Raw genomic sequence first — 26226 nt, 5'->3', positions numbered from 1 at the left:
ATTCTGAGTCACAAACAAAGAGACACGGAATTATACGCAGGTGGTTGGGATCATCTCACATATATCATAAATCTCCCATTAGTGCTCCAGACATCACTCTGTGGGCTTTCACTACTTAAAGTAAACACACTTTCACAGAAGGTTATCTTTCGTATCGTTGTTTTCCACATTTTAATCAAAACATGCATCAGTAATTACAGAGATTTGGGCAGAACAGTAGGGAGAAGTCTGGATATGAGGGGCGTGTAGTTGTTTTACAACACATGCAAAACCCTTTCATTTACCAACCACATAATGCATCTTAGAATTGTCTTAGACTTTAAGTATGTAATAGATAAATGCCATGAAAAATAAAAAATGTACATGCCAATTAATCAGAATAATCAAGAACAAGTACATTTGATTAACTTAATTTGTTTCCTACAGTGCTTTTCATAGCAATAGGCAGTAGTCAACAGGGTTATGAGCAGGAAAAACAAACACCATCATTAGGCAAGTGTGAAAGCATAATGATTCAAAATTGTGTTTTTGAGGTTGGTGGGTTTTATCGTTTTGGCATATAGCTAAGAAAAATCATTTATAGGCATGTGCTCCAGTCAGAAGACTGCGTAGGTGATGTATACCAGATACGTTGTCCTTTCATGTCCGCAAAAATAAATAACTTAGCCAAGGGGGTGGGAATCGATGCAAGTTTTTATTTATTTAGTTTTTTTTGTACTATACAAAACACCCCTCTTCACAATATAACTAGGAAAAAACACAGATCAGAATTGGGAACATCCATTAACTGTATAGCAGTAGAAAGTGGTTTCAGCAGTTTAGAACAGGAAAAGTTCAAAACATTCAACACTGTCTAAGTAAATACTTGCTTATGAAACCACAAACATTTTTGCTCTTGCACCATATGCGAATTGCATTATGGGGATGTTTAAAACCATTAAATGAAAGTCAAATAGATATTTTTCAATTATCCAAACTAAGTTGGAAATTAATCTACATCATAAAGAAAACACACAATACAGATGTGTTTGCAGACAAAGTGAACACAAAAAGGCCCACACTCCTTAACCATTTTGTTTTATTCACATTTAAACGAGAATATCCAAAAGATGGCATATTCATGAAACGGCAAACATAATACAAAAAGTCACAAAAATATATCATGTATAACTAAGAGCTACTGTTTTTTTCATATTTTCAACAAACAATTTGAACCAGGTAATGTATATATAATGTATACGTTAAAAAGGCATATGTAATCAATACATGTTTTAAACATTGCACAAAAGAGAAGCTACATCTGGGGAACAAAGAAAAGACATGCTAATATCTGTAAAAACTTTTGATGGAGTAAAATCAAGAACAAAAAGCTGATATGTGCCGAGGTCTAATGCCTCGAGAAGACCTTATTGAATAGGAAACAGCAGAAAGCACGTTCTCGGATTCACAGGACTTTTAAATGGACGCGCATTTCACAATCCTAGGCAAAATGCAAAAATACAAAAATGTTAAATATCAAAATGTAAGTTTTGTTCACGATTTTCACAGATGAGTGGATTCTCACTTATTTTTCTTCAGGTTAAATTGTCACATTGTAAGTACACAACACAAAAACAGTACATTCTTTTCTTTCATTATTCAGACAAAATATAAACAGCTTGTCCATTTATTGCACACATTAGGTTCACAAAAAATATTTGGGCACTTTAAGTTAACAAAACAGCAGCATTTCTTTATTAAAAAGGTATATGAATACACACAGAAACAAACAGGCAAAACACAAGCTTACTTAAGCGCTAAAATGCTCAAACGTGAGAAAAAAAGAAAATGTCTCAAGATTTTAAATTGTGCAGGTTGAATCTATGCAAGGGCCAATATAAGGCTATACTTTCTCCAACGCACAGTATGATAGTGTCTATCGGAGCGAAAATGACATTTCCTGTTTCAATAGCATGGGGAAACCAAGCATGATTAGCTCATTACTTTATAATGTCAACAGCAACGATAGCTTCAAATGGTAGATACGTCAACCCCAAAGGGATTGGGAACATTTGGTGCAATAGGAGAGCTTTATTGTTACCCAGACATAGGGTAGTTAGGCTAAATGCCACATCTTTTAGGAACAGTTGATTGGATGGCACGATACATAATCATAAAACAAATCTGAGCACCCATTCTATGATAGTAAAACAAACTGTTACTTCTCTGAACCCAAGATAACAGATTCAACATGTTAATTGTCATCAAATTCTTATTTTCCTGGTAATATTTTTAGGATCTACTGCTCTAATGTCAAATTCCAGAAATTCCTGGTTGAGATGTCAAGAATTCAATACCAACTAATGTTAAAAGTTTCTAATCTAATTTGCATTTCATTGGCATGCAAAAGTCCTTTCGTTTTTTTGCAGGACTACCAAGATTAAGTGAATTGATAAGGACTACACTTAATGGCATGGAACACAATGAAAAATGAAATACCAGTAGCATTTAAATCAATGGAGTATCACCACCTTATTATAAAGGCATGGTGATATGCAACTGACTAGTGATAGCTCAATGTAACAGGTGTCCAAGCAATGTACAGTAACAGCTGTCCAAGCTAGGGCAAGATTTCTGTTGAAAATGTAACCTGTACTTGAAACTGTAAAATTGCAAGGTGAACCTAGAACACCATGAAGAATAAAATACCTATCGATCACACTTCATGATACAAAGCAATGTCATGTTTGCCATGTTATTGAAGACCTCTCCTGGCTCCATATACATTGAATTACACAACTCAACTCACAGTAAAAGCAAGGCAGCCAGCTACAGATTCTAATGTGCTGACCACTTGATTAGTACAACGTTAGTCTGAAGAATGTCACCCACAGTCAAGACACTAGCTTCTGAAATGTCATGTCCAAAGTAAACATTCAGTGTAAATTGACCAACACATTCTCCACCAAACGCAACATGGTCTCATTATATGTCAAAATAGTGACATTAAAGTATAGTAGTTATGTCACCAAAGTTGACATATTAGTAATACGGCACTTATGGTGGTGATATATTACTTCTACGTCACGGTGGTGACAATTGTTTTTGACATTTAACAAATTGTTGTTATAGTGAGACTCGTTTTTTTGTCACACAGCTGACATATTACAAATACCGTGCAGTATATAAACTTCCACCACACAAGAAATGTTAGGGACAAGTACTAATGAAATAGGTCTGACAAATTTACTCCACTTCAACTTCACATTTGAACTTAGCCTAGCTGTTCCAGATATCGGAAAGGGCAGACGCTGCAGTGCGTCTCTCTTGACGGTTTAACGACTGACTTTGCGTATGAAATAAAATGCGGCCATGCCTTTGAGGGTCTAAGCCACCAGTAGACACCTACATTAACACCCAATACAAGTCAAGTGTAGTAGCTACAGTTCATTTCATAACGAAAGTGAGAGACAAAGAGCTCTACGATGCAATTTCAAATTCAAACTTTTTGTGTGTGAAAAGGTTTCAAATGTACTGTGCTCCTCCTCACAAAGGAATGCATACACACCTCTGACATAGTTCACGACAAAATCCAATGTAGCATTCGATTATCAAACAATATTTAGTAACACTAAGTTTGCCCAAAGCGACAGCACTCAAGAAGTAAGACGGCGTCTATCATATGAACTTCATTATGCAAAAACAATAATCCAATAAGGAAGGAAAGAAACTACTTGTCACTGTTAGCAAAGTTAAGACCTCCCATTCTAGAGGTGAATGTTAAGAAGGGCAATCTCAGGCACTTTCCAAAGTCAAGGCTTTGGATTGGAAGGGGGGGGGGGGGGGGAGACAATTAGGTGACGGTCACTCAATCGAAATGGAAGCCAGCTCTTTGATATGGGCGGTCTCCTCCTCAGAGCCATCCGGGGAGCTGCTACTGCCGTTTGTCTTTGGCTCCTCCGACACCTTTTCGTCCTTCAGGGATAAGGGGTCCAGGGGGAAGGTGCTGCTCTCGCAATTCTGGGTGGAGGAGACCTGGGAGATGACCGCCATCTGGACAGACGAGTTGTTGCCTTCGAAGCCGTGCTCCACCAGCTCGTACTGCCCCAGAGTCTCCTCCTCCTGCACTTGGCTCAGGTAGTCGGGCATGAGGAAATCACTAGGACCATGTGGAGACATAACAGACGAGAAAAGGCTGTTGATAAAAGTGTCTCTATACCTCCTATATAAAGTAGACTACACAGTAAATATGGTGTAAGTTTGAAAGCAATTTGAAAAACGGATGGAAATCGGCCCATTTTCTTGAAAAATAATACAGTGACAGATCTTTTATGTGAGGGCTGTGTGAGGCCTGTGATCTGTTTTTTGAGAATTAAACTGGATCGCCAAAGAATTTTCCATACAGTGTTATGATCTCAGGCATAGACATACTATAACATTTTAAAAAGTCAGTGGCCCATTTGAGCCCTAAAAAAACCTGTGAGGGCTTGAGTTGATTAAGAAGTGGAAAAGTCTAGAATATATGAGTCCATGTCTGCTTTATGTAGAAGTACTTTAAGTTCTATGAGCAATACATTTGAATGAAAGCCATTAAACGGAGTGAAATTCCTATATGGAAAAGCAAAATGCATTGACAGAAAAAGGTTATGTAATGTATCCAAATTGTTGCAAGCAAGACGAAAGGATTTAAAGACCCTAGCACGCATCATTTGATACTGTATGTTTCTCAAAGGCTAGCAACTAAGATAACAGCATTGGAATGGTTCAATTAAGAAATTGGACAACAGAATACACAATAGTAACTCATGTAATAGTCTATTCTACATTAAATATATATATCCCACTATATAGGGAAGAGGAAAGTGGCCAAATACTGCTTTGAACCACATATTCAGCATGACTGAGATGTGTTGTACTGTAAATTTTACAGTATGCTTAGTGTGCAACAGTTAGTTGGGCCTGTGTAATGAACCAATTCTGAAAAGCTTGAAATAGTATTTCTCCCTGAACACGGCCACTATGGGAGATTTATTTGTATTTTTTGCTTATTTCCTGTGTTACGTTAAGCTGAGTAAATGAAGGGACGACACCCCGGGACTCCTCACCTGCTCTGGAAGTAGTTTGCTAGTTCAGATGCCTCATGGTTCAGACTCCGCAGGTGTACAATTAAATTGCCAGAGTTGGTAAACATGGCGCCGCACGTTTTGCACTCGTAAATCCGGGGCTTGCGGATTATGTGGCGGGACACCCTCATGTGGTGCTTGTATTCGCCGAAGGACGTGAATGTTGCACTACAAATCTGGCACCGGAAACAGCGTTTACCTTCGTGCTTCAGCCGGTGCATCTTCAGGGAGTAGGCCCGTGTGAACTTTTTCCCACAGCGATCACACTGGAAGGGCTTAATGCCTGTTGAGAAAGGGATGAACAAAAGAGAAAGATTACTTCTGTTGCACATTAGAATCACTACAATAGATTAACTATGAATTTAGCATTATGACATAGATTTTTTTAGAACTGTTAACGATGGCTTAAACCTGATGAATTTACTGTGTTAAATGAGGCCTCATCTCCTGGTTACACTAGTGACCATATCCCCCGTGCATCCCGCAAAGGCGGAGGTGTTGCTAACATTTACGATAGCAAATTTCAATTTACAAAAAAAAAAACATTTGTCTTTTGAGCTTCTAGTCATGAAATCTATACAGCCTACTCAATCACTTTTTATAGCTACTGTTTACAGGCCTCCTGGGAAATATACAGCGTTCCTCACTGAGTTCCTATCGGACCTTGTAGTCATAGCAGATAATATTCTAATTTTTGGTGATTTTAATATTCACATGGAAAAGTCCACAGACCCACTCCAAAAGGCTTTCGGAACCATCATCGACTCAGTGGGTTTTGTCCAACATGTCTCTGGACCTACTCACTGTCACAGTCATACTCTGGACCTAGTTTTGTCCCATGGAATAAATGTTGTGGATCTTAATGTTTTTCCTCATAATCCTGGACTATCGGGCCACCATTTTATTACGTTTGCAATCGCAACAAATAATCTGATCAGACCCCAACCAAGGAGCATCAAAAGTCGTGCTATAAATTCTCAGACAACCCAAAGATTCCTTGATGCCCTTCCAGACTACCTCTGCCTACCCAAGGACAGAGGACAAAAACCAGTTAACCACCTAAAGGAACTCAATTTAACCTTGCGCAATACCCTAGTTGCAGTTGCACCCCTAAAAACATTTGTCATAAGAAACTTGCTCTCTGGTATACAGAAAATACCCAAGCTCTGAAGCAAGCTTCCAGCAAATTGGAACGTAAATGGCGCCACACCAAACTGGAAGTCTTCCGACCAGAATTGGAAAGACAGTACCGTGCAGTATCGAAGAGCCCTTACTGCTGCTTGATCGTCCTATTTTTCCAACTTAATTGAGGAAAATAAGAACAAAACTAAATTTATTTTTGATACTGTCGCAAAGCTAACTAAAAAGCAGCATTCCACAAGAGAGGATGGCTTTCACTTCAGCAGTGATGAATTCATGAACTTCTTTGAGGAAAAGATCATGATCATGAGAAAGCAAATTACGGACTCCTCTTTAAATCTGCGTATTCTTCCAAAGCTCAGTTGTGCTGAGTCTGCACAACTCTGCCAGGACCTAGGATCAAGAGAGTCACTCAAGTGTTTTAGTACGATATCACTAGACACAATGATGAAAATAATCATGGCCTCATACCGCATACTGGACCTTATTCCAACTAAACTACTGAACGAGCTGCTTCCTGTGCTTGGCCCTCCTATGTTGAACATAATAAACGGCTCTCTATCCACCAGATGTGTACCAGACTCACTAAAAGTGGCAGTAATAAAGCCTCTCTTGAAAAAGCCAAACCTTGACCAAGAACAAAAAAAAAAAAAAAAAAACTATCAGCATATATTGTAACTTCCATTCCTCTCAAAAATTTTAGAAAAAGCTGTTGCGCAGTAACTCACTGCCTTCCTGAAGACAAACAATGTATACGAAATTATTCAGTCTGGTTTTAGACAACAACATAGCACAGACTGCACTTGTGAAGGTGGTAAATTACATTTTAATGGCATCAGACGGAGGCTCTGCATCTGTCCTCGTGCTCCTAGACCTTAGTGCTGCTTTTGATACCATCGATCACCACATTCTTTTGGAGAGATTGGAAACCCAAATTGGTCTACACGGACAAGTTCTGGCCTGGTTTAGATCTTATCTGTCGGAAAGATATCAGTTTCTCTGTGAATGGTTTGTCCTCTGACAAATCAACTGTAAATTTCCTATTGTTTTCACTATATATTTTACCTCTTGGGGATGTCATTCGAAAACATAATGTTAACTTTCACTGCTATGCGGATGACACACCTCTGTCCATTTCAATGAAACAAGCCCCAAAATTGCTCTCGCTAGAAGCCTGTGTTTCAGACATAAGGAAGTGGATAGCTGCAAACTTTCAACTTTTAAACTCGGACAAAACAGAGAAGCTTGTTCTAGGTCCCAAGAAACAAAGAGATCTTCTGTTGAATCTGACAATTAATCTTGATGGTTGTCGTCGTCTCAAATAAATCTGTGAAGGACCTCGCCGTTACTCTGGACCCTGATCTCTCCTTTGACGAACATATCAAGACTGTTTCAAGGACAGCTTTTTTCCATCTACGTAACATTGCAAAAAATCAGAAACTTTCTGTCCAAAAATTATGCAGAAAAATGTATCCATGCTTTTGTTACTTCTAGGTTAGAATACTGCAATGCTCTACTTTCCGGCTACCCGGATAAAGCACTAAATAAACTTCAGTTAGTGCTAAATACGGCTGCTAGAATCCTGACTAGAACCAACAAATTTCATCATAATACTCCAGTGCTAGCCTCTCTACACTGGCTTCCTGTTAAGGCAAGGGCTGATTTCAAGGTTTTACTGCTAACCTACAAAGCATTACATGGGCTTGCGCCTACCTATCTTTCCGTTTTGGTCCTGCCGTACATACCTACACGTAAGCTACGGTCACAAGACGCAGGCCTCCTAATTGTCCCTAGAATTTCGAAGCAAACAGCTGGAGGCAGGGCTTTCTCCTTTTGAGCTCCATTTTTATGGAATGGTCTGCCTACCCATGTGAGAGACGTAGACTCGGTCTCAACCTTTAAGTCTCTTCAGTGGGTCATATGACTGAGTGTAGTCTGGCCCAGGAGTGTGAAGGTGAACGGAAAGGCTCTGGAGCAACGAACCGCCCTTGCTGTCTCTGCCAGGCCGGTTCCCCTCGCTACACTGAGATTCTTTGCCTCTCACCCTATTACAGGGGCTGAGTCACTGGCTTACTGGTGCTCTTCCATGCCGTCCCTAGGAGGGGTGCGTCACTTGAGTGGGTTGAGTCCCTGACGTGATCTTCCTGTCTGGGTTGGCGTCCCCCCTTACGTTGTGCCGTGGCGGAGATCTTTGTGGGCTATACTCAGCCTTGTCTCAGGATGGTAAGTTGGTGGATGAAGATATCCCTCTAGTGGTGTGGGGGCTGTGCTTTGGCAAAGTGGGTGGGGTTATATCCTGCCTGTTTGGCCCTGTCCGGGGGTATCATCGGATGGGGCCACTTTGTCTCCTGACCCCTACTGTCTCAGCCTCCAGTATTTATGCTGCAGTAGTTTGTGTCGGGGGGCTAGGTTCAGTTTATTAAATCTGGAGTACTTATCCTGTCTTATCCGGTGTCCTCTGTGAATTTAAGTATGCTCTCTCTTTCTTTCTCTCTCTCTCGGAGGACCTGAGCCCTAGGACCATTCCTCAGGATTACCTGGCATGATGACTCCTTGCTGTCCCCAGTCCACCTGGCCATGCTGCTGCTCCAGTTTTAACTGTTCTGCCTGCGGCTATGGAATCCTGACCTGTTCACCGGACGTGCTACCTTTCCCAGACCTGCTGTTTTCAACTCTCTAGAGACAGCAGGAGCGGTAGGGATACTCTTAATGATCGGCTATGAAAAGCCAACTGACATTTACTCCTAAGGTGCTGACTTGCTGCACCCTCGACAACTACTGTGATTATTATTATTTGACCATGCTGGTCATTTATGAACATTTGAACATCTTGGCCATGTTCTGTTATAATCTCCACCCGGCACAGCCAGAAGAGGACTGGCCACCCCTCATAGCCTGGTTCCTCTCTAGGTTTCTTCCTAGGTTTTGGCCTTTCTAGGGAGTTTTTCCTAGCCACTGTGCTTCTACACCTGCATTTCTTGCTATTTGGGGTTTTAGGCTGGGTTTCTGTACAGCAATTTGAGATATCAGCTGATGTAAGAAGGGCTATATAAATAAATTGGATTTAGATACTGTTGTGCAAAAGAACAAAAAGATAAATACCAATATGGGGATGAGTTGGATGTGCTATTTACAGATTGGCTATGTACAGATACAGCTCTGAGAGCTGATGCTTAAAGTTAGAGATAAGTCTCCAGCTTCAGTGATTTTTGCAATTTGTTCCAGTTATTTGCAGCAGAGAACTTGAAGGAAAGGCAGCCAAAGGAAGTGTTGGCTTTGGGGATGACCAGTGAAATATAACTTCTGGAGCGTGTGCTTCAGGTGGGTGTTGCCATGGTGACCAGTGAGCTGAGATAAGGTGGGGCTTTACCTAGCAAAGACTTAGAGATGACCTGGATCCAATGGGTTGGGCGACGAATATGAAGTGAGGGCCAGCCAACGAGAGCACACAGGTCGCTGTGGTGATTTGATTTTGGATTGGAGATGCTTAATGTGAGTCTGGAAGGAGAGTTCAGTCCATCCAGACACCTAGGTATTTGTAGTTGTCCACATATTCTAAGTCAAAACCGTCCAGAGTAGTGATGCTAGTCGGGCGGGCGGAGTGTTTTTGGAGTGTTTTCCATTGAAAGCCTATCCACCATATAAATGGATAGGACCTAGATTGCGGTTCCTATGGCTTCCACTAGATGTCAACAGTTTTTAGACATTGTTTCAGGCTTTTATTCTGAAAAATTAGTAAGAATGACAATTTTCTGAGTGCGCCCTCGTTCTTTGTCCTTTGTATTGAATACGCTATTGTTCGGTTGAAATATTATCGATTATAAAGACAATAGACAACCGGAGGATTAATTTTAAAAAATTGACATGTTTCGACGAACTTTACCAGTACTATTTGGATCTATTCGTCTGCCTGTTGTGACCGCCTTTGTGCCAGTGGATTACTGAACAAAACGCGCCAACAAAACTGAGTTTTTTTGGATATAAAAGAGGGACTTTATCAAACAAAATTAACATTTATTGTGTAACATGGAGTCTTGTGAGTGCATCCATATGAAGATCAAAAGGTAAGTGATTAATTTTATCGCCATTTCTGACTTTCGTGACTAATCTACTTGGCTGGAAAATGTTTGTCTGCTTTTGTAAGCGGAACGCTGTCCTCAGATTATCGCATGATATGCTTTCGCCGTAAAGGCTTTTTGAAATCTGACACGGCGGCTGGATTAACAAGAAGTTAATCTTTAAGCTGATGTACACTGCTCAAAAAAATAAAGGGAACACTAAAATAACACATCCTAGATTTGAATGAATGAAATATTCTTATTAAATACTTTTTTCTTTACATAGTTGAATGTGCTGACAACAAAATCACACAAAAATTATCAATGGAAATCTAATTTATCAACCCATTGAGGTCTGGATTTGGAGTCACACTCAAAATTAAATTGGAAAACCACACAACAGGCTGATCCAACTTTGGTGTAATGTCCTTAAAACAAGTCAAAATGAGGCTCAGTAGTGTGTGTGGCCTCCACGTGCCTGTATGACCTCCCTACAAGGCCTGGGCATGCTCCTGATGAGGTGGCGGATGGTCTCCTGAGGGATCTCCTCCCAGACCTGGACTAAAGCATCCGCCAACTCCTGGACAGTCTGTGGTGCAACGTGGCATTGATGGATGGAGCGAGACATGATGTCCCAGATGTGCTCAATTGGATTCAGGTCTGGGGAACGGGCAGGCCAGTCCATAGCATCAATGCCTTCCTCTTGCAGGAACTGCTGACACACTCCAGCCACATGAGGTCTAGCATTGTCTTGCATTAGGAGGAACCCAGGGCCAACCGCACCAGCATATGGTCTCACAAGGGGTAGGAGGATCTCATCTCGGTACCTAATGGCAGTCAGGCTACCTCTGGCGAGCACATGGAGGGCTGTGCGGCCCCCCAAAGAAATGCCACCCCACACCATGACTGACCCACCGCCAAACCGGTCATGCTGGACGATGTTGCAGGCAGCAGAACGTTCTCCACGGCGTCTCCAGACTCTGTCACGTCTGTCACGTGCTCAGTGTGAACCTGCTTTCATCTGTGAAGAGCACAGGACAACATTGGTGTTCTCTGGCAAATGCCAAACGTCCTGCACGGTGTTGGGCTGTAAGCACAACCCCCACCTGCGGACGTCGGGTCCTCATACCACCCTCATGGAGTCTGTTTCTGACCATTTTAGCAGACACATGCACATTTGTGGCCTGCCGGAGGTCATTTTGCAGGGCTCTGGCACTGCTCCTCCTTGCACAAAGGCGGAGGTAGCGGTCCTGCTGCTGGGTTGTTGCCCTCCTACGGCCTCCTACACGTCTCCTGATGTACTGGCCTGTCTCCTGGTAGCGCCTCCATGCTCTGGACACTACGCTGACAGACACAGCAAACCATCTTGCCACAGCTCGCATTGATGTGCCATCCTGGATGAGCTGCACTACCTGAGCCACTTGTGTGGGTTGTAGACTCCGTCTCATGCTACCATTAGAGTGAAAGCACCGCCAGCATTCAAAAGTGACTAAAACATCAGCCAGGAAGCATAGGAACTGAGAAGTGGCCTGTAGTCACCACCTGCAGAACCACTCCTTTATTGGGGGTGTCTTGCTAATTGCCTATAATTTCCACCTGTTGTCTATTCCATTTGCACAACAGCATGTGAAATGTATTGTCAGTGTTGCTTCCTAAGTGGACAGTTTGATTTCACAGAAGTGTGATTGACTTGGAATTACATTGTGTTGTTTAAGTGTTCCCTTTATTTTTTTGAGCAGTGTATAACACTTGTATGTTTTATGAATGTTTATTATGAGTATTTCTGTATTTTGAATATTGCATTCCGTCCCACCTGCCCAAAAGAAGTTAACAGTTTCCAAAGAAGGGCCAGATGTATACAGAATGGTGTCGTCTGCGTAGAGGTGGATCAGAGAATCACCAGCAGCAAGAGCGACATCATTGATATATTTTCAGAGAAAATAGTTGGCCCGAGAATTGAACCCTGTACACCCATAGAAACTGCCAGGGGTCCGGACAACAGGCCCTCCAATTTGACACACTGAACTTTATCTGAGAAGAAGTTGGTGAAACAGGCGAGGCAGTCATTTGAGAAACCAAGGCTGTTGAGTCTGCCGATAAGAATGCAGTGATGGCCAAGCCTTGGCCAGGTCGATGAAGACGGCTGCATAGTACTGTCTTTTATCAATGGCGGTTATGATATCGTTTAGGACCTTGAGCGTGGCTGAGGTGCACCCATGACCAGCTCAGAAACCAGATTGCATAGTGGTGAAGGAACGGTGGGATTTGAAATGGTCGGTGATCTGTTTGTTAACTTCTTATGGGCAGGTAGCGTCCCACCTGGCCAACATCCGGTGAAATTGCAGAGCGCGAAATTCAAACTACAGAATTATAAATATTTAACTTTCATAAAATAACAAGTGTAATACATCAAAATAAAGCTTAACTTCTTGTTAATCCAGCCGCTGTGTCAGATTTCAAAAAGGCTTTGCGATTATCTGAGGACAACGCCCGGCATATAAAAGCATGAAAAACATATTTCAACCAGGCAGTTGCGCCACGAAAGTCAGAAATAGCAATATAATAAATGCCTTACCTTTGATGATCTTCTTCTGTTGGCACTCCAAAAGATCCCAGATACAGTGCCTTGCGAAAGTATTCGGCCCCCTTGAACTTTGCGACCTTTTGCCACATTTCAGGCTTCAAACATAAAGATATAAAACTGTATTTTTTTGTGAAGAATCAACAAGTGGGACACAATCATGAAGTGGAAAGATATTTATTGGATATTTCAAACTTTTTTATCAAATCGAAAACTGAAAAATTGGGCGTGCAAAATTATTCAGCCCCCTTAAGTTAATACTTTGTAGCGCCACCTTTTGCTGCGATTACAGCTGTAAGTTGCTTGGGGTATGTCTCTATCAGTTTTGCACATCGAGAGACTGAAATTTTTTCCCATTCCTCCTTGCAAAACAGCTCGAGCTCAGTGAGGTTGGATGGAGAGCATTTGTGAACAGCAGTTTTCAGTTCTTTCCACAGATTCTCGATTGGATTCAGGTCTGGACTTTGACTTGGCCATTCTAACACCTGGATATGTTTATTTTTGAACCATTCCATTGTAGATTTTGCTTTATGTTTTAGATCATTGTCTTGTTGGAAGACAAATCTCCGTCCCAGTCTCAGGTCTTTTGCAGACTCCATCAGGTTTTTTTCCAGAATGGTCCTGTATTTGGCTCCATCCATCTTCCCATCAATTTTAACCATCTTCCCTGTCCCTGCTGAAGAAAAGCAGGCCCAAACCATGATGCTGCCACCACCATGTTTGACAGTGGGGATGGTGTGTTCAGCTGTGTTGCTTTTATGCCAAACATAACGTTTTGCATTGTTGCCAAAATGTTAAATTTTGGTTTCATCTGACCAGAGCGGATTGTATTGTATTTATCATCATTAGTCATTTAGGTCAACATTGGATCATTCAGAGATCCTCACTGAACTTCTGGAGAGAGTTTGCTGCACTGAAAGTAAAGGGGCTGAATAATTTTGCACGCCCAATTTTTCAGTTTTTGATTTGTTAAAAAAGTTTGAAATATCCAATAAATGTCGTTCCACTTCATGATTGTGTCCCACTTGTTGTTGATTCTTCACAAAAAAATACAGTTTTATATCTTTATGTTTGAAGCCTGAAATGTGGCAAAAGGTCGCAAAGTTCAAGGGGGCCGAATACTTTCGCAAGGCACTGTACATCACAAATGGTTATTTTATTCGATAATGTCCTCCTTTATATCCATAAAAACTCAGTTTAGCTGGCACACTTCAGTCAATAATCCACCATGTTTCCCTCCATCAAAATGCATACAAAATTAATCCCAAACGTTACTAATAAACTTTTCCAAACAAGTCAAACAACGTTTATAATCAAACCGTAGGTACCCGAATACGTAAATAAATTATAAAATTTAAGACGGAAAATCGTTATGGTCTTTACCGGAGAAAAATACCATAGGAGAAAAATACCATACCTCTTCCACACGCTTGGAAACACTACAGCCAAAATGGGAGCCACCTAGAAAAACTACAATTTCTGGCTAATTTGTCCAAAAACCAGCCTGAAACTCTTTCTAAAGACGGTTGACATCTAGTGGAAGCCCTAGGAACTGCAATCTGGGAGGATTTCGCCTTATAAACAAAGTGACAGCCATTGAAAACAGTGGTAGGCTGAATTTGTTTATTTTTTTCGGGATGGTTTGTCCTAGGGGTTTCACCTGCCATATCAGTTATGTTATACTCGCATACATCATTTTAACAGTTTTAGAAACTTTAGTGTTTTCTATCAAATCTACCAATTATATGCATATCCTAGGTTCTGGGCCTGAGTAACATACAGTTTACATTGGGCACGCTTTTCATCCAGACGTGAAAACACTGCCCCCTACCCAAGAGAGGTGAACTTGGCTTTCAAAGATTTTTGAAAGGCAGGGCAGGATGGATATAGGTCCATAAAAGATTGGGTCTAGAGTGTCTCCCCCTTTGAAGAGGGAGGGATGACCGCGGAAGCTTTCCAATCTTTGGAGATCTCAGACGATACGAAAGAGAGGTTGAACAGGCTAGTAATAGGGGTTGCAACAATTGACAGATAATTTTAGAAAGAGGGTCCAGATTGTCTAGCCCAGCTGATTTATAGGAATCCAGATTTTGCAGCTCTTTCAGAACATCAGCTGTCTGTGTTCTGTGACAAAGGCATCCAGTCTCCAATGTCACTCATGGTTCATTGACACACACGGGTCGTAACAAGCAGTTCTGTGCCGAACGGACCAGGGGAACAATATGAAGGGAAATTGGCACACGAGTCATTATTTCCATAGAACTAAGTGGCCATGGAATACAACAAAAAGAGCTTCCGTTGACTCAGTTATTTATGGCCCTCGTAAACATGCCACGACTAAGATTAAGCCTGACTTTTTTCAATGAGAAATATAAAAATACATCAACGGCTCTTTTTTGAGGCATACGTTTACGAGAATTTACAATGAAGCACATTGCGCAGAGCCAGAGAAGGATAATTTAAGCAGACGTGAACTGCATTACTTTTAACTGCATACAACACTATGGATCGAGCTTAAATGACCCTGAAGAAAAATACTTGAGCCCCATGAAGTATTTTAAACCAGATAGTCAACCTATAGTTAGTTACTTTCCACATGCTGTAACTGTGCATGGCTGCACAAATGGGACTGTACACATGCAAGCCTGATTACTTTTGGACAAATTCATGCTTCAAGCTTAGAGAAGACGTTAAATAGGACATTATACTCCAAAAATCAAACTTGTTGTATAAAGGGCTGGAAACGTTGAAACAACAACACTTGATCTCATTGAATGTAGCACTGCTTGTTTGTGAAGGTTAAGAGTCAAGTTGAAATTAGTGTAGATATTTGGTTGACATTTCCTGTTATAATGTTCCACTGTCTTCAAACATGAGTTTGGGTATGTGTGCGCTTGATGAGTGTGTTTTTCCGATGTCAACCGAGGCGGGAGACACCAAGCCTCAAGTGTTTCCAAAATCAATGTTCCCTGGAATGCCCTTCATCTTTCTCCACAGTGTGCCATGAGTCAAACCATTAAATAGCCATTCATACCATTGATCTCCGGCTCCTATCATCGGGTGGATAGAGGACGCATGGAACTACTGTAGGGGGCAATGTAAATACGGTACAAGTCACATGAGCTACTTTCCAGATGGGTACCTATGACATAACAGATAGGACATAACAGGTCGCAGAGCAGTAGTTAGTCTACACAGACTTCGCCAACTGCATAGTGGATGTGTGGAAAAACCTACCAGAGTGGATGAGCATATGTTGCTTCAAGTTCTGTATGCGGGTGAATCGGACGCCACACGTGGGGCACTGGAAAGGTCTGTCAGGCCCGTTAGTGCCAGGGCGGATGGAAGGGCTTATGTACAAGTGGTAAGGGTACTGGAGGCTTTCTAATCTGAAAATCAAGAAAGAGGATGTGGTGCTTCAGTGAGGTACGCACAAATTTGGTAAAGCCTGTGGTGCCAGATCAAAACCTTTGTTAAGCTTCATCATAAACACATCAAGACCAAAGGATTCCATACCAGCTTAAAGGCAAAATGGAACATATTACATATATGCAAGATTAGATTTAACAAAATAAAATCTCAAGGGTATGACACCTTCCAAACGAGTGGGGTTGAAAGCCAGGGAAGGGGGATCTTGATATTTCCACTTACATGGAAAAAAAATTAAAAAAATTTAAAAAAAAAATATATATATATATATATATATATATATACACACACACACACCACACAGAGGCAAAAAAGTATTTAGTCAGCCACCAATTGTGCAAGTTCTCCCACTTAAAAAGATGAGGCCTGTAATTTTCATCATACACTATGACTGACAAAATGAGAAAAAAAATCCAGAAAATCACATTGTAGGATTTTTAATAAATTTATTTGCAAATTATGGTGGAAAATAAGTATTTGGTCACCTACAAACAAGCAAGATTTCTGGCTCTCACAGACCTGTAACTTCTTCTTTAAGAGGCTCCTCTGTCCTCCACTCGTTACCTGTATTAATGGCACCTGTTTGAACTTGTTATCAGTATAAAAGACCTGTCCACAACCTCAAACAGTCACACTCCAAACTCCACTATGGCCAAGACCAAAGAGCTGTCAAAGGACACCAGAAACAAAAGTGTAGACCTGCACCAGGCTGGGATGACTGAATCTGCAATAGGTAAGCAGCTTGGTTTGAAGAAATCAACTGTGGGAGCAATTATTAGGAAATGGAAGACATATAAGACCACTGATAATCTCCCTCGATCTGGGGCTCCACTCAAGATCTCACCCCGTGGGGTCAAAATGATCACAAGAACGGTGAGCAAAAATCCCAGAACCACACGGGGGGACCTAGTGAATGACCTGCAGAGAGCTGGGACCAAAGTAACAAAGCATACCATCAGTAACACACTACGCCGCCAGGGACTCAAATCCTGCAGTGCCAGACGTGTCCCCCTGCTTAAGCCAGTACATGTCCAGGCCCGTCTGAAGTTTGCTAGAGAGCTTTTGGATGATCCAGAAGAAGATTGGGAGAATGTCATATGGTCAGATGAAACCAAAATATAACCTTTTGGTAAAAACTCACCTCGTCGTGTTTGGAGGACAAATAATGCTGAGTTGCATCCAAAGAACACCATACCTACTGTGAAGCATGGGGGTGGAAACATCATGCTTTGGGGCTGTTTTTCTGCAAAGGGACCAGGACGGACGACTGATCCGTGTAAAGGAAAGAATGAATGGGGCCATGTATCGTGAGATTTTGAGTGAAAACCTCCTTCCATCAGCAAGGGCATTGAAGATGAAACGTGGCTGGGTCTTTCAGCATGACAATAATCCCAAACACACCGCCCGCGCAAACGAAGGAGTGGCTTCGTAATAAGCATTTCAAGGTCCTGGAGTGGCCTAGCCAGTCTCCAGATCAACCCCATAGAAAATCTTTGGAGGGAGTTGAAAGTCCGTGTTGCCCAGCAACAGCCCCAAAACATCACTGCTCTAGAGGAGAGCTGCATGGAGGAATGGGCCAAAATACCAGCAACAGTGTGTGAAAACCTTGTGAAGACCTACAGAAAACGTTTGACCTCTGTCATTGCCAACAACGGGTATATAACAAAGTATTGAGATAACAAAAGTTTATTGACCAAATACTTATTTTCCACCATAATTTGCAAATAAATTCATCAAAAATCCTACAATGTGATTTTCTGGATTTTTTTTCTCATTTTGTCTGTCATAGTTGAAGTGTACCTATGACGAAAATTACAGGCCTCTCATCTTTTTAAGTGGGAGGACTTGCACAATTGGTGGCTGACTAAATACTTTTTTGCCCAACTCTATATATACACACACACACACATACATACATACATACATACACACACACAGTATCAGTCAAAAGTTTGGAAGAGCATACTCATTCAAGGGTTTACATTTTTTGCTATTATTCTACAATGTAGAAAAGTTAAAGACACCAAAACAATTAAATAATGTAGTAACCAAAAACGTTACTTAAGAGTTAAATAAATCAAAACATATTTTATATTCTTCAAAGTAGCCACCCTTTGCCTTGATATCAGCTTTGCACACTCTTGGCATTCTCTCAACCAGCTTCACATGGAATGCTTTTCCAACAGTCTTGAAGGAGTTCCCACATATGCTGAGCACTTGTTGGCTGCTTTTCCTTCACTCTGCGGTCCAACTGACCCCAAACCATCTCAATTGGGTTGAGGTCTGGTGATTGTGGAGGCCAAGTCATCTGATGCAGCATTCCATCACTCTCCTTCTTGGTAAAAATAGCCCTTACACAGCCTGGAGGTTTGTTTTGGGTCATAGTCCCACTAAGCGCAAAACAGATGGGATGGCGTATTGCTGCAGCCATGCTGGTGAAGTGTGCCTTAAATTCTAAATAAACCGACAGTGTCACCAGCAAAGCACTCCCACATCTCCTCCATGCCTCACGGTGGGAACCACACATATAGAGATTATCCGTTTACCTACTCTGAGTCTGGAACCAAAAATCTCAAATTTGACTCATCAGACCAAAGGACAGATTTCCACTGTTCTACCATTGCTCAAGTTTCTTGGCCCAAGCAAGTCTCCACTGTTATTGGTGTCCTTTAGTAGTGGTTTCTTTGCAGCAATTCGATCAGGAAGGCCTAATTCACGCAGTCTCCTCTGAACAGTTGATGTTGAGATGTGTCTGTTACTTGAACTCTGTGAAGCATTTATTGGGCTGCAATTTCTGAGGCTGGTAACTCCAATGAACTTATCCTCTGCAGCAGAGGTAACTCTGGGTCTTCCTTTCCTGTGGATGTCCTCATGAGAGCCAGTTTCATCATAGCGCTTGATGGTTTTTGCGACTGCACTTGAAGAAACGTTGAAAGTTCTTTATATTTTCCGTATTGATGGACCTTCATGTCTTAAAGTAATGATGGACTGTCATTTCTCTTTGCTTATTTGAGCTGTTCTTGCAATATGGACTTGGTCTTTCACCAAATAGGGCTATCTTCTGTATACCACTCCTATCTTGTCAAAACACAATGGATTGGCTCAAATGCATTAAGGAAACAAATTTTAGAAATGTACTTTTAACAAGGCACACCTGTTAATTGAAATGCATTCCAGGTGACTACCTCATGAAGCTGGTTGAGAGAATGCCAAGAGTAAGTACTTTGAAGAATCTCAAATAAAATATATTTTGATTTGTTTAACACTTTTTTGGTTACTTCATGACTCCATGTGTGTTATTTAATAGTTTTGATGTCTTCACTATTATTCTACAATGTAGAAAAAAATCAAAACAAAGAAAAACCCTGGAATAAGTAGGTGTGTCCAAACCTACGAGTGGTTTTGTGTATACAGTTGAAGTCGGAAGTTTACATACACGTTAGCCAAAAACATTTAAACTCAGTTTTTCACAATTCCTGACATTTAATCCAAGTACAAATTCCCTGTTTTAGGTCAGTTAGGATCACCACTTTATTTTAAGAATGTGAAATGTCAGAATAATAGTTGAGTGATTTATTTCAGCTTTAATTTCGTTCATCACATTCCCAGTGGGTCAGAAGTATACATACACTCAATTAGTATTTGGTAGCATTGCCTTTAAATTGTTTAACTTTAACTATGCTTGGGGTCATTGTCCATTTGGAAGACCCATTTGCGACCAAGCTCTAACTTTAATTTAACTGATGTCTTGAGATGTTTCTTCAATATATCCACAAACTTTTCCTACCTCATGATGCCATCTATTTCGTGAAGAGCACCAGCCCCTTCTGCAGCAAAGCACCCCCACATGATGCTGCCACCCCTGTGCTTCACGGTTGGGAGGGTGTTCGTCGGCTTGCAAGCATCCCCCTTTTTCCTCCAAACATAACGATGGTCATTATGGCCAAACAGTTCTATTTTGTTTCATCAGACCAGAGGACATTTCCCCAAAAAGTACAATCTTTGTCTCCATGTGCAGTTGCAAACCGTAGTCTGGCTTTTTTAATGGTGGTTTTGGAGCAGTGGCTTCTTCCTTGCTGAGCTGCCTTTCAGGATATTCGATATAGGACTCGATTTACTGTGGCTATAGATACTTTTGTACCCGTTTCCTCAAGCATCTTCACAAGGTCCTTTGCTGTTGTTCTGGGATTGATTTGCACTTTTTGCACCAAAGTACATTTATTTCTAGGAGACCGAACAGAACGCGTCCCCTTCCTGAGTTGTGTGACGGTTGCGTGGTCCCATGGCGTTTATACTTGCATATTATTGTTTGTACAGATGAATGTGGTACCTTCAAGGGTTTGGAAATTGCTCCCAAGGATGAACCAGACTTGTGGAGGTCTACAATGTTTTTTCTGAGGTCTTGGCTGATTTCTTTTGATTTTTCCATGATGTCAAGCAAAGAGGCACGGAGTTTGAAGGTAGGCCTTGAAATACATCTACAGGTACACCTCCAATTGACTCAAATGATGTCAATTAGCATATCAGAAGATTCTAAAGCCAGGACATCATTCTATGGAATTTTCCAAGCTGTTTAAAAGGCAGTCAACTTAGTGTATGTACACTTCTGACCCCCTGGAATTGTGATACAGTGAATTATAAGTGAAATAATCTGTCTGTCAACAATTGCTGGAACAATTACTTGTGTCATGCAAAAAGTAGATGTCCTAACCGACATGCCAAAACTATAGTTTGTTAACAAGAAATTTGTGGAGTGGATGAAAAACGAGTTTTAATGACTCCAACCTAAGTGTATGTAAACTTCCGACTTCAACTTTATATATCCACCTACTTTTTCCGTACCATCCGTTCTACTAAGGCTTCAACCAACCATATTGTTACCTTTCATCATCCTCAGCATGACCTCCAGCATTGGATGTACTTTGCATTGAGGGCAACCCTTCTGTGACTCCATCATCTATCGAACCTATGCCAAAACAAAGATGAAATATAATTTCCCCCAGTTACTAGTTCTTTCTCAGTCTGATTTCCATAAGACATGGGTCGGGATCAAACCCATACACAGATGTAATGCAAAAAATGAATAACTTTAAAGTGGCAATCCGCAGTTGAAGCAATAAAGTGTCCTTCCCACCACTGTTTGGGAAAACAGTTGAGGAATGGGGCTGGCGAAATGCAGCCACTCAAATTCATAGACAGAGCTATCGATCCAAGGGTTGACCATCCATGATATCAAAATTATAGTTTTGAGACTATACAGTGTTTGTTTATATTTAAGCCTACTTTGTTACTTTGAGTAAAACAAGATTATATTTTGGGTTCTGATTGGGTATGACAGTTGAACAAAGTTCATGAGGACTTTATAAGTTATATTCAAGAATCAATGGGTAGGGCTAAATATAATGAATTTCTAAAACAAACAAAAAGTATGTAGCAACTGCAAATTAGCCCTTTAAATTGAGGGAAATTACACTCCCAAAAAGTGTAAAGAGGAAAAAAAGTTGGTGGACTTGTATAGAGAAGTCCACATCCTAGGTCCTCCATTATGTAGACCCAGCTACATGCCGCAATTCAAAACGAATGGAAAAGATATGCACACCAGACTATGTGGTTAGGCCTAGCTCTTCCATTCATTTGGGGACGAAGCATTTAACTAAAAACACACAACAATAGGCATACCTATGGAGGAGGACTGTGGGCTGATGAGGAGGTCCTCCTGGACCTGTTCGCTGCAGGGTACCGTCTGCTGGTCACTCAGGGAACTCTGGGAAGCGCTGACGGGCTGCGACGACGTCTCCTGGACCTCCTCGTCACTCAGCCTCTCCACCTTCACACGCACGTCCTCCTCAGGGCCCGCCAGCGACAGCGGCGCCTTAATGGAGCTTTCACAGGCCAGGAAGTCACTCAGCCGGCGGCTCACCTCCGAGGGCCCTGCCTGGTCCAGACGGCGTGGGCTCTCGGGAGGCTTGGGCTGCTTATCTGGGTGGAACCTCCGGTCGATACCGAACGGGAAGGTCCATGGGAAGGCCAGGGAAGAGTCCACTGGCTGGGTGGTGGTCTCCGAAAAGGAGGAGGGCGATGGGTTGGGCATCTGCGGCGAGGTGATCTGCGAGGTGCATTTGAGTGGGCTCTCTGGCGACATCATGATAAAGCTCTTACGTTTGCGGCGCGACTCGCGACACACAGGGATGTTCCTCTCCATCACGCTGCAGTCAGACGATACAGGTGACAGGCTGCTGTCCAATGAGGTCAAGGCGCAGTGGGAGGAAGCACTCTCCCCGAGAGCTGACTCCTGCGGTTTCTCCTGACCCATGCTCCCAGCACTCCAGAGGATGCTGGACTTCATGAATTCTGAGCATGTGCTCGCCACGGCGAACATCTGCATGTAACTGGCGGCGGCTAAAACGTCGATGATGTTCTCCGTGCTGATGGAGAGGGTGGAGGTGTAGGCGTACTCCAGCAGAGGGGTGAAGCCGCTCACCGTGACGTGGTGCAAGTCCAACACAAACTTATCCTCTTCATCAGGCCTGCCTACTAGTTTGGAGCGGAAGAACTCGCTGCAGCAGGCCAGCACCACCTTGTGCGCCAGAAACAACTTGTCCTGCACACGGATGGTGACGTCGCAGAGGTGGCCCTCGTTGCGCAAGGCGTTTAGTTTTTCCAGCATCTCTTGACTGTGCGTGGGGGAACTGTGGGTAAAGGTTTTGACCCCCATCTTTGTCTTAGTGTACCTACAGGAAGAATGGAAAATTAGCCTACAATGTTGGCCTACATTGGGCCTTTGCTATAAAGTCAATGTAAGGTTTGTATTTCATTATTTTGATGGATGTTAAACAATGGCTATAGCAAACAAACAAAAACAACCTAAATATAAACCCAGTCATGGTATTAAAAAAGAAAATACCACATACTATAGTAAATCTACTCTGTCAGATGATGGGATTAGAGGAGCTCAGTTAAGCCTACGTAACCACACAGAATGACAATTTAACAAATTAAGTGTTAACAGAGAACAGTCTGTATTGCCTGGGGTGAATTTAATTTGGCCTCACGACATGGTCTTAACAGGGTGGCAGAAGAAATGCAGAAACAAATGGCAATAAAGGAGTGCAGAGCCAAGAGAAACATCCCTCTTGACATTTGTTTACGCACTGAAACTCAGATTGATTTAATCTCCCAAAAATCTAACGTACAAATGTGCTACTAGCAGAAAATAAATGTGGATGTTCAAAGCCAGAGACCATGTATTTACAGCTCTTGCAATGGTTTAGAAAGGAGATAAACAAATCTCAAAACAAACTTAACCTAACACCAAACAATCTGCATTTTATTTCTGCTACAAGTTTTTGGATTGTTGATGGTTGAGGACAACTGAAGTTGTGCTTACATTATCCTACAATCCAATGAAACCATACAGCCAAATTGTTCAAACAAATGATGTAATTGTGTAAAAGCCTATCAAATTAACCAAAAAGGTCCTGCTTGGTTTCTTCCAATAAGTTACTATGAAAGAGAGAGGGCAGTGAGAGGGTGAAAGAGAGAGGTAGACAGCAAGTTATGTAACAACAATCAAAGCAGATGCATCATGAAATCCAAATTCATGTGGAGTCCACACTACAAGTGCATCTGCCCCTCAGACATGTGGCTGCTCTGAGGCATGAGATTTTCCATCAAACAAAACTCTCCAGAAGGGGCTCTCTTTGGGAGAGCTTGTCGTTCTCACCAAGAAAAAAAGGGAAAATACTCCCAGGCTGTTGGCCCAATAGAGGCATCGCGCAAATTAGGCTTATGCCATTGATTTTAGCTGCAGTGGAGGAGTGTGGGTTGTTGTCTACCTTTCAAAATCATATTCTCTTAATTCTAAATTTTGGCTAACCTAATCCAAAACCCGACTCAAGCATTGCCAGGCTTGAACTTTCAAGAACTAGCCTTGAGTTTTTATAGGTGAATGGTCCATAAATAGGCCTAGATAATTAACTGTAGAAACATAACAAATCAAAGTCTCAAGCTAAAAACCTTTTGACGAGTAACTAGGCCTAATAGCCTGCATTATGAAATAAAACATTATTTCTAGAAGGTTATCCCTTCTTGAACAGCCTCCACTAACGTTATTGGGATTTCCTCATCATACTGACGAAAATAGCGTACTAAATTACGTTAGCTGCTGCAATGAAGTTGTTAGTTCTTACTAATCAAATCAGGTTCGACACAAATAGCCAATGGAGCTCCTCCAAAATTGGGACAGGCATTATGTTTACAGACGAAGGGGGCGTAGGCTCAACTGAACCTAGCTAGCATTTTCACTTGTAAACATTAACAGTGCTTTGCATACCGCAAGCAACAACAAGTTGCAATCTAGCTAGTTGGCTAGCTAACTACAAGCTAGTTAGCTAACAAAAGAAAGCTTGGTAAAAAGTAAAAAACAAAAAAAATAGCTAGTTAGCTGGTTATGAACAATTACAGAGCCTTGTACAAGCCACCAGCTAGCTAGCTAGTTATCTGATGTAACGTTTATTTGACTGGCAAGTAAACTACAAATACACACCAAGCTTCCACACCTTATAGCTAGCTAGCAGTGTTCCGCGATCTAGTTACTGACTAGGCAACAAAATATACCTTCAGTCGATAGAACAGTGTGTGAGTCCGTCTGTTGTTCGACTTGATCGGCCTCGGGTTGTGGAGTCAAATGAGGCCGATGTAAACACACCACAGCTGGGCGTGCAGCAGCCTAACTTGCAAACTGTCTGGTTGTTATCCTTGCCTATTTAGCCCGTTCTTTGGAATTCCTTGGGAAGCATTCGTTGGCCAAAGACGGATACATTTGAGATTTGTATTAATACTTGGAGCTGTCGATAGCACAAATTGTTTTTAAAGGTTTACAAAATGATTTGTTTTGGCGTTTCGTTTAGATAATTTTAGCTAGCCTCTCTGTGCAAATCCTTTTTGCACTTTATTCCTGTCCCATAATGCAACGCGCAACTCCAATTACAGTAGACAACATCTGATTTGGTAAAGATCATGTCTGACGGCTCTCGAAAGCAATTTATGTAGCTAAATATGGTTGTTGTAATCACAGGGTGGAAAAGTGGCAGGTTATTTTCAAACTTGGTTGAGGTTGAGCAGGCAGTGTGAAGTACCGACAAAGCACAGGCAATTTACCAACATTTAATATATATAAGGCATGGTTAAATTCAGTTCAGAATGCACTTTTCCTCATTTCAGTAGCGCTCATGAACACGTTTGAAACCAATACAAGTAAAACATTTATCAATAGACCAAAAATGAGACACAGGACGTGATGCACCCTAGAAGGCAAGTGTCCATTTTCTTTAAACAGTTCTTCTCACAAGCCTCAGTAGCCATGTGGTTTCACCAAATGTTGTTCCATGCACTCGAGAAACCAGTGCTCTAACCATGCCAGTCTAGACTGCTTCACTTCTTCTTCGGTGGGGTTTATCGGCGGTTGGCATCCAACGTTATGGTGCATGACCGCCACCTACTGTACTGGAGTGTGGGCCAGAGACGGAGAAACTAAATCCTACCTTCCAGCCCCGTTTATCTGTTAAAAGATATTTGAGACTATATCTAATGACGTTCTACTCAAAATACTATTTAAACTAATTTCCTGTAGCCCCTTCTCCCTCATACTAAATCTCGACATCTTTTTCCCTCTGATACTGCCCACGCTGTAGCAATATATGCTCCGCAGTCCCCTGTTTCCTGGCTTTCCCGTTGGATGCTTTCCTATCACATTTAAGGACGTATTCAACTAGCTGTGTCCCACCCTTAATATTGAACAAAATAGTATTCTCTCTTCTGTCCCTTCCCTCTGTACTTGAAATAAATGCCTACCCTTAGTATCTCTATTCCACTGCTCCTGCCATCTCTGTACCATCACTGTTCATATCAGGCGTTT

The 26226-nt window shown here is 41.7% G+C and overlaps 1 protein-coding gene across 3 annotated transcripts; it reads right to left on the bottom strand.

Moving 5' to 3' along the window:
* Window positions 1-673: 673 nt before the first annotated feature.
* Window positions 674-25334, bottom strand: LOC139382710 (zinc finger and BTB domain-containing protein 44-like). 3 transcript variants are annotated; one of them, XR_011628657.1, is made up of 7 exons: window positions 24927-25334; window positions 21990-23041; window positions 21192-21276; window positions 16119-16270; window positions 5085-5385; window positions 2883-4138; window positions 674-2700 (listed from the first exon to the last, which is right to left on the bottom strand). XR_011628657.1 is itself a non-coding variant. In XM_071126814.1 (6 exons), exons 2-6 carry the CDS (start codon window positions 23023-23025, stop codon window positions 3844-3846), a joined length of 1869 nt encoding a protein of 622 aa, XP_070982915.1. In that variant the 5' UTR covers window positions 23026-23041; window positions 24927-25280; the 3' UTR covers window positions 674-3843. The 3 variants fall into 3 exon arrangements, 2 of the variants coding, with proteins under 2 accessions (XP_070982915.1, XP_070982916.1); XM_071126814.1 differs by having other exon boundaries at window positions 674-4138; window positions 24927-25280; XM_071126815.1 differs by lacking the exons at window positions 16119-16270; window positions 21192-21276 and having other exon boundaries at window positions 674-4138; window positions 24927-25278.
* Between the last annotated feature and the right edge of the window lie 892 nt (window positions 25335-26226).

Source organism: Oncorhynchus clarkii, chromosome 24, assembly GCF_045791955.1.
Source record: "Oncorhynchus clarkii lewisi isolate Uvic-CL-2024 chromosome 24, UVic_Ocla_1.0, whole genome shotgun sequence".
NCBI classification, from domain to species: domain Eukaryota; kingdom Metazoa; phylum Chordata; class Actinopteri; order Salmoniformes; family Salmonidae; genus Oncorhynchus; species Oncorhynchus clarkii.
The sequence above is the reverse complement of the archived record's forward strand: the minus strand, read 5'-3'. Positions and strand labels throughout refer to the sequence as shown.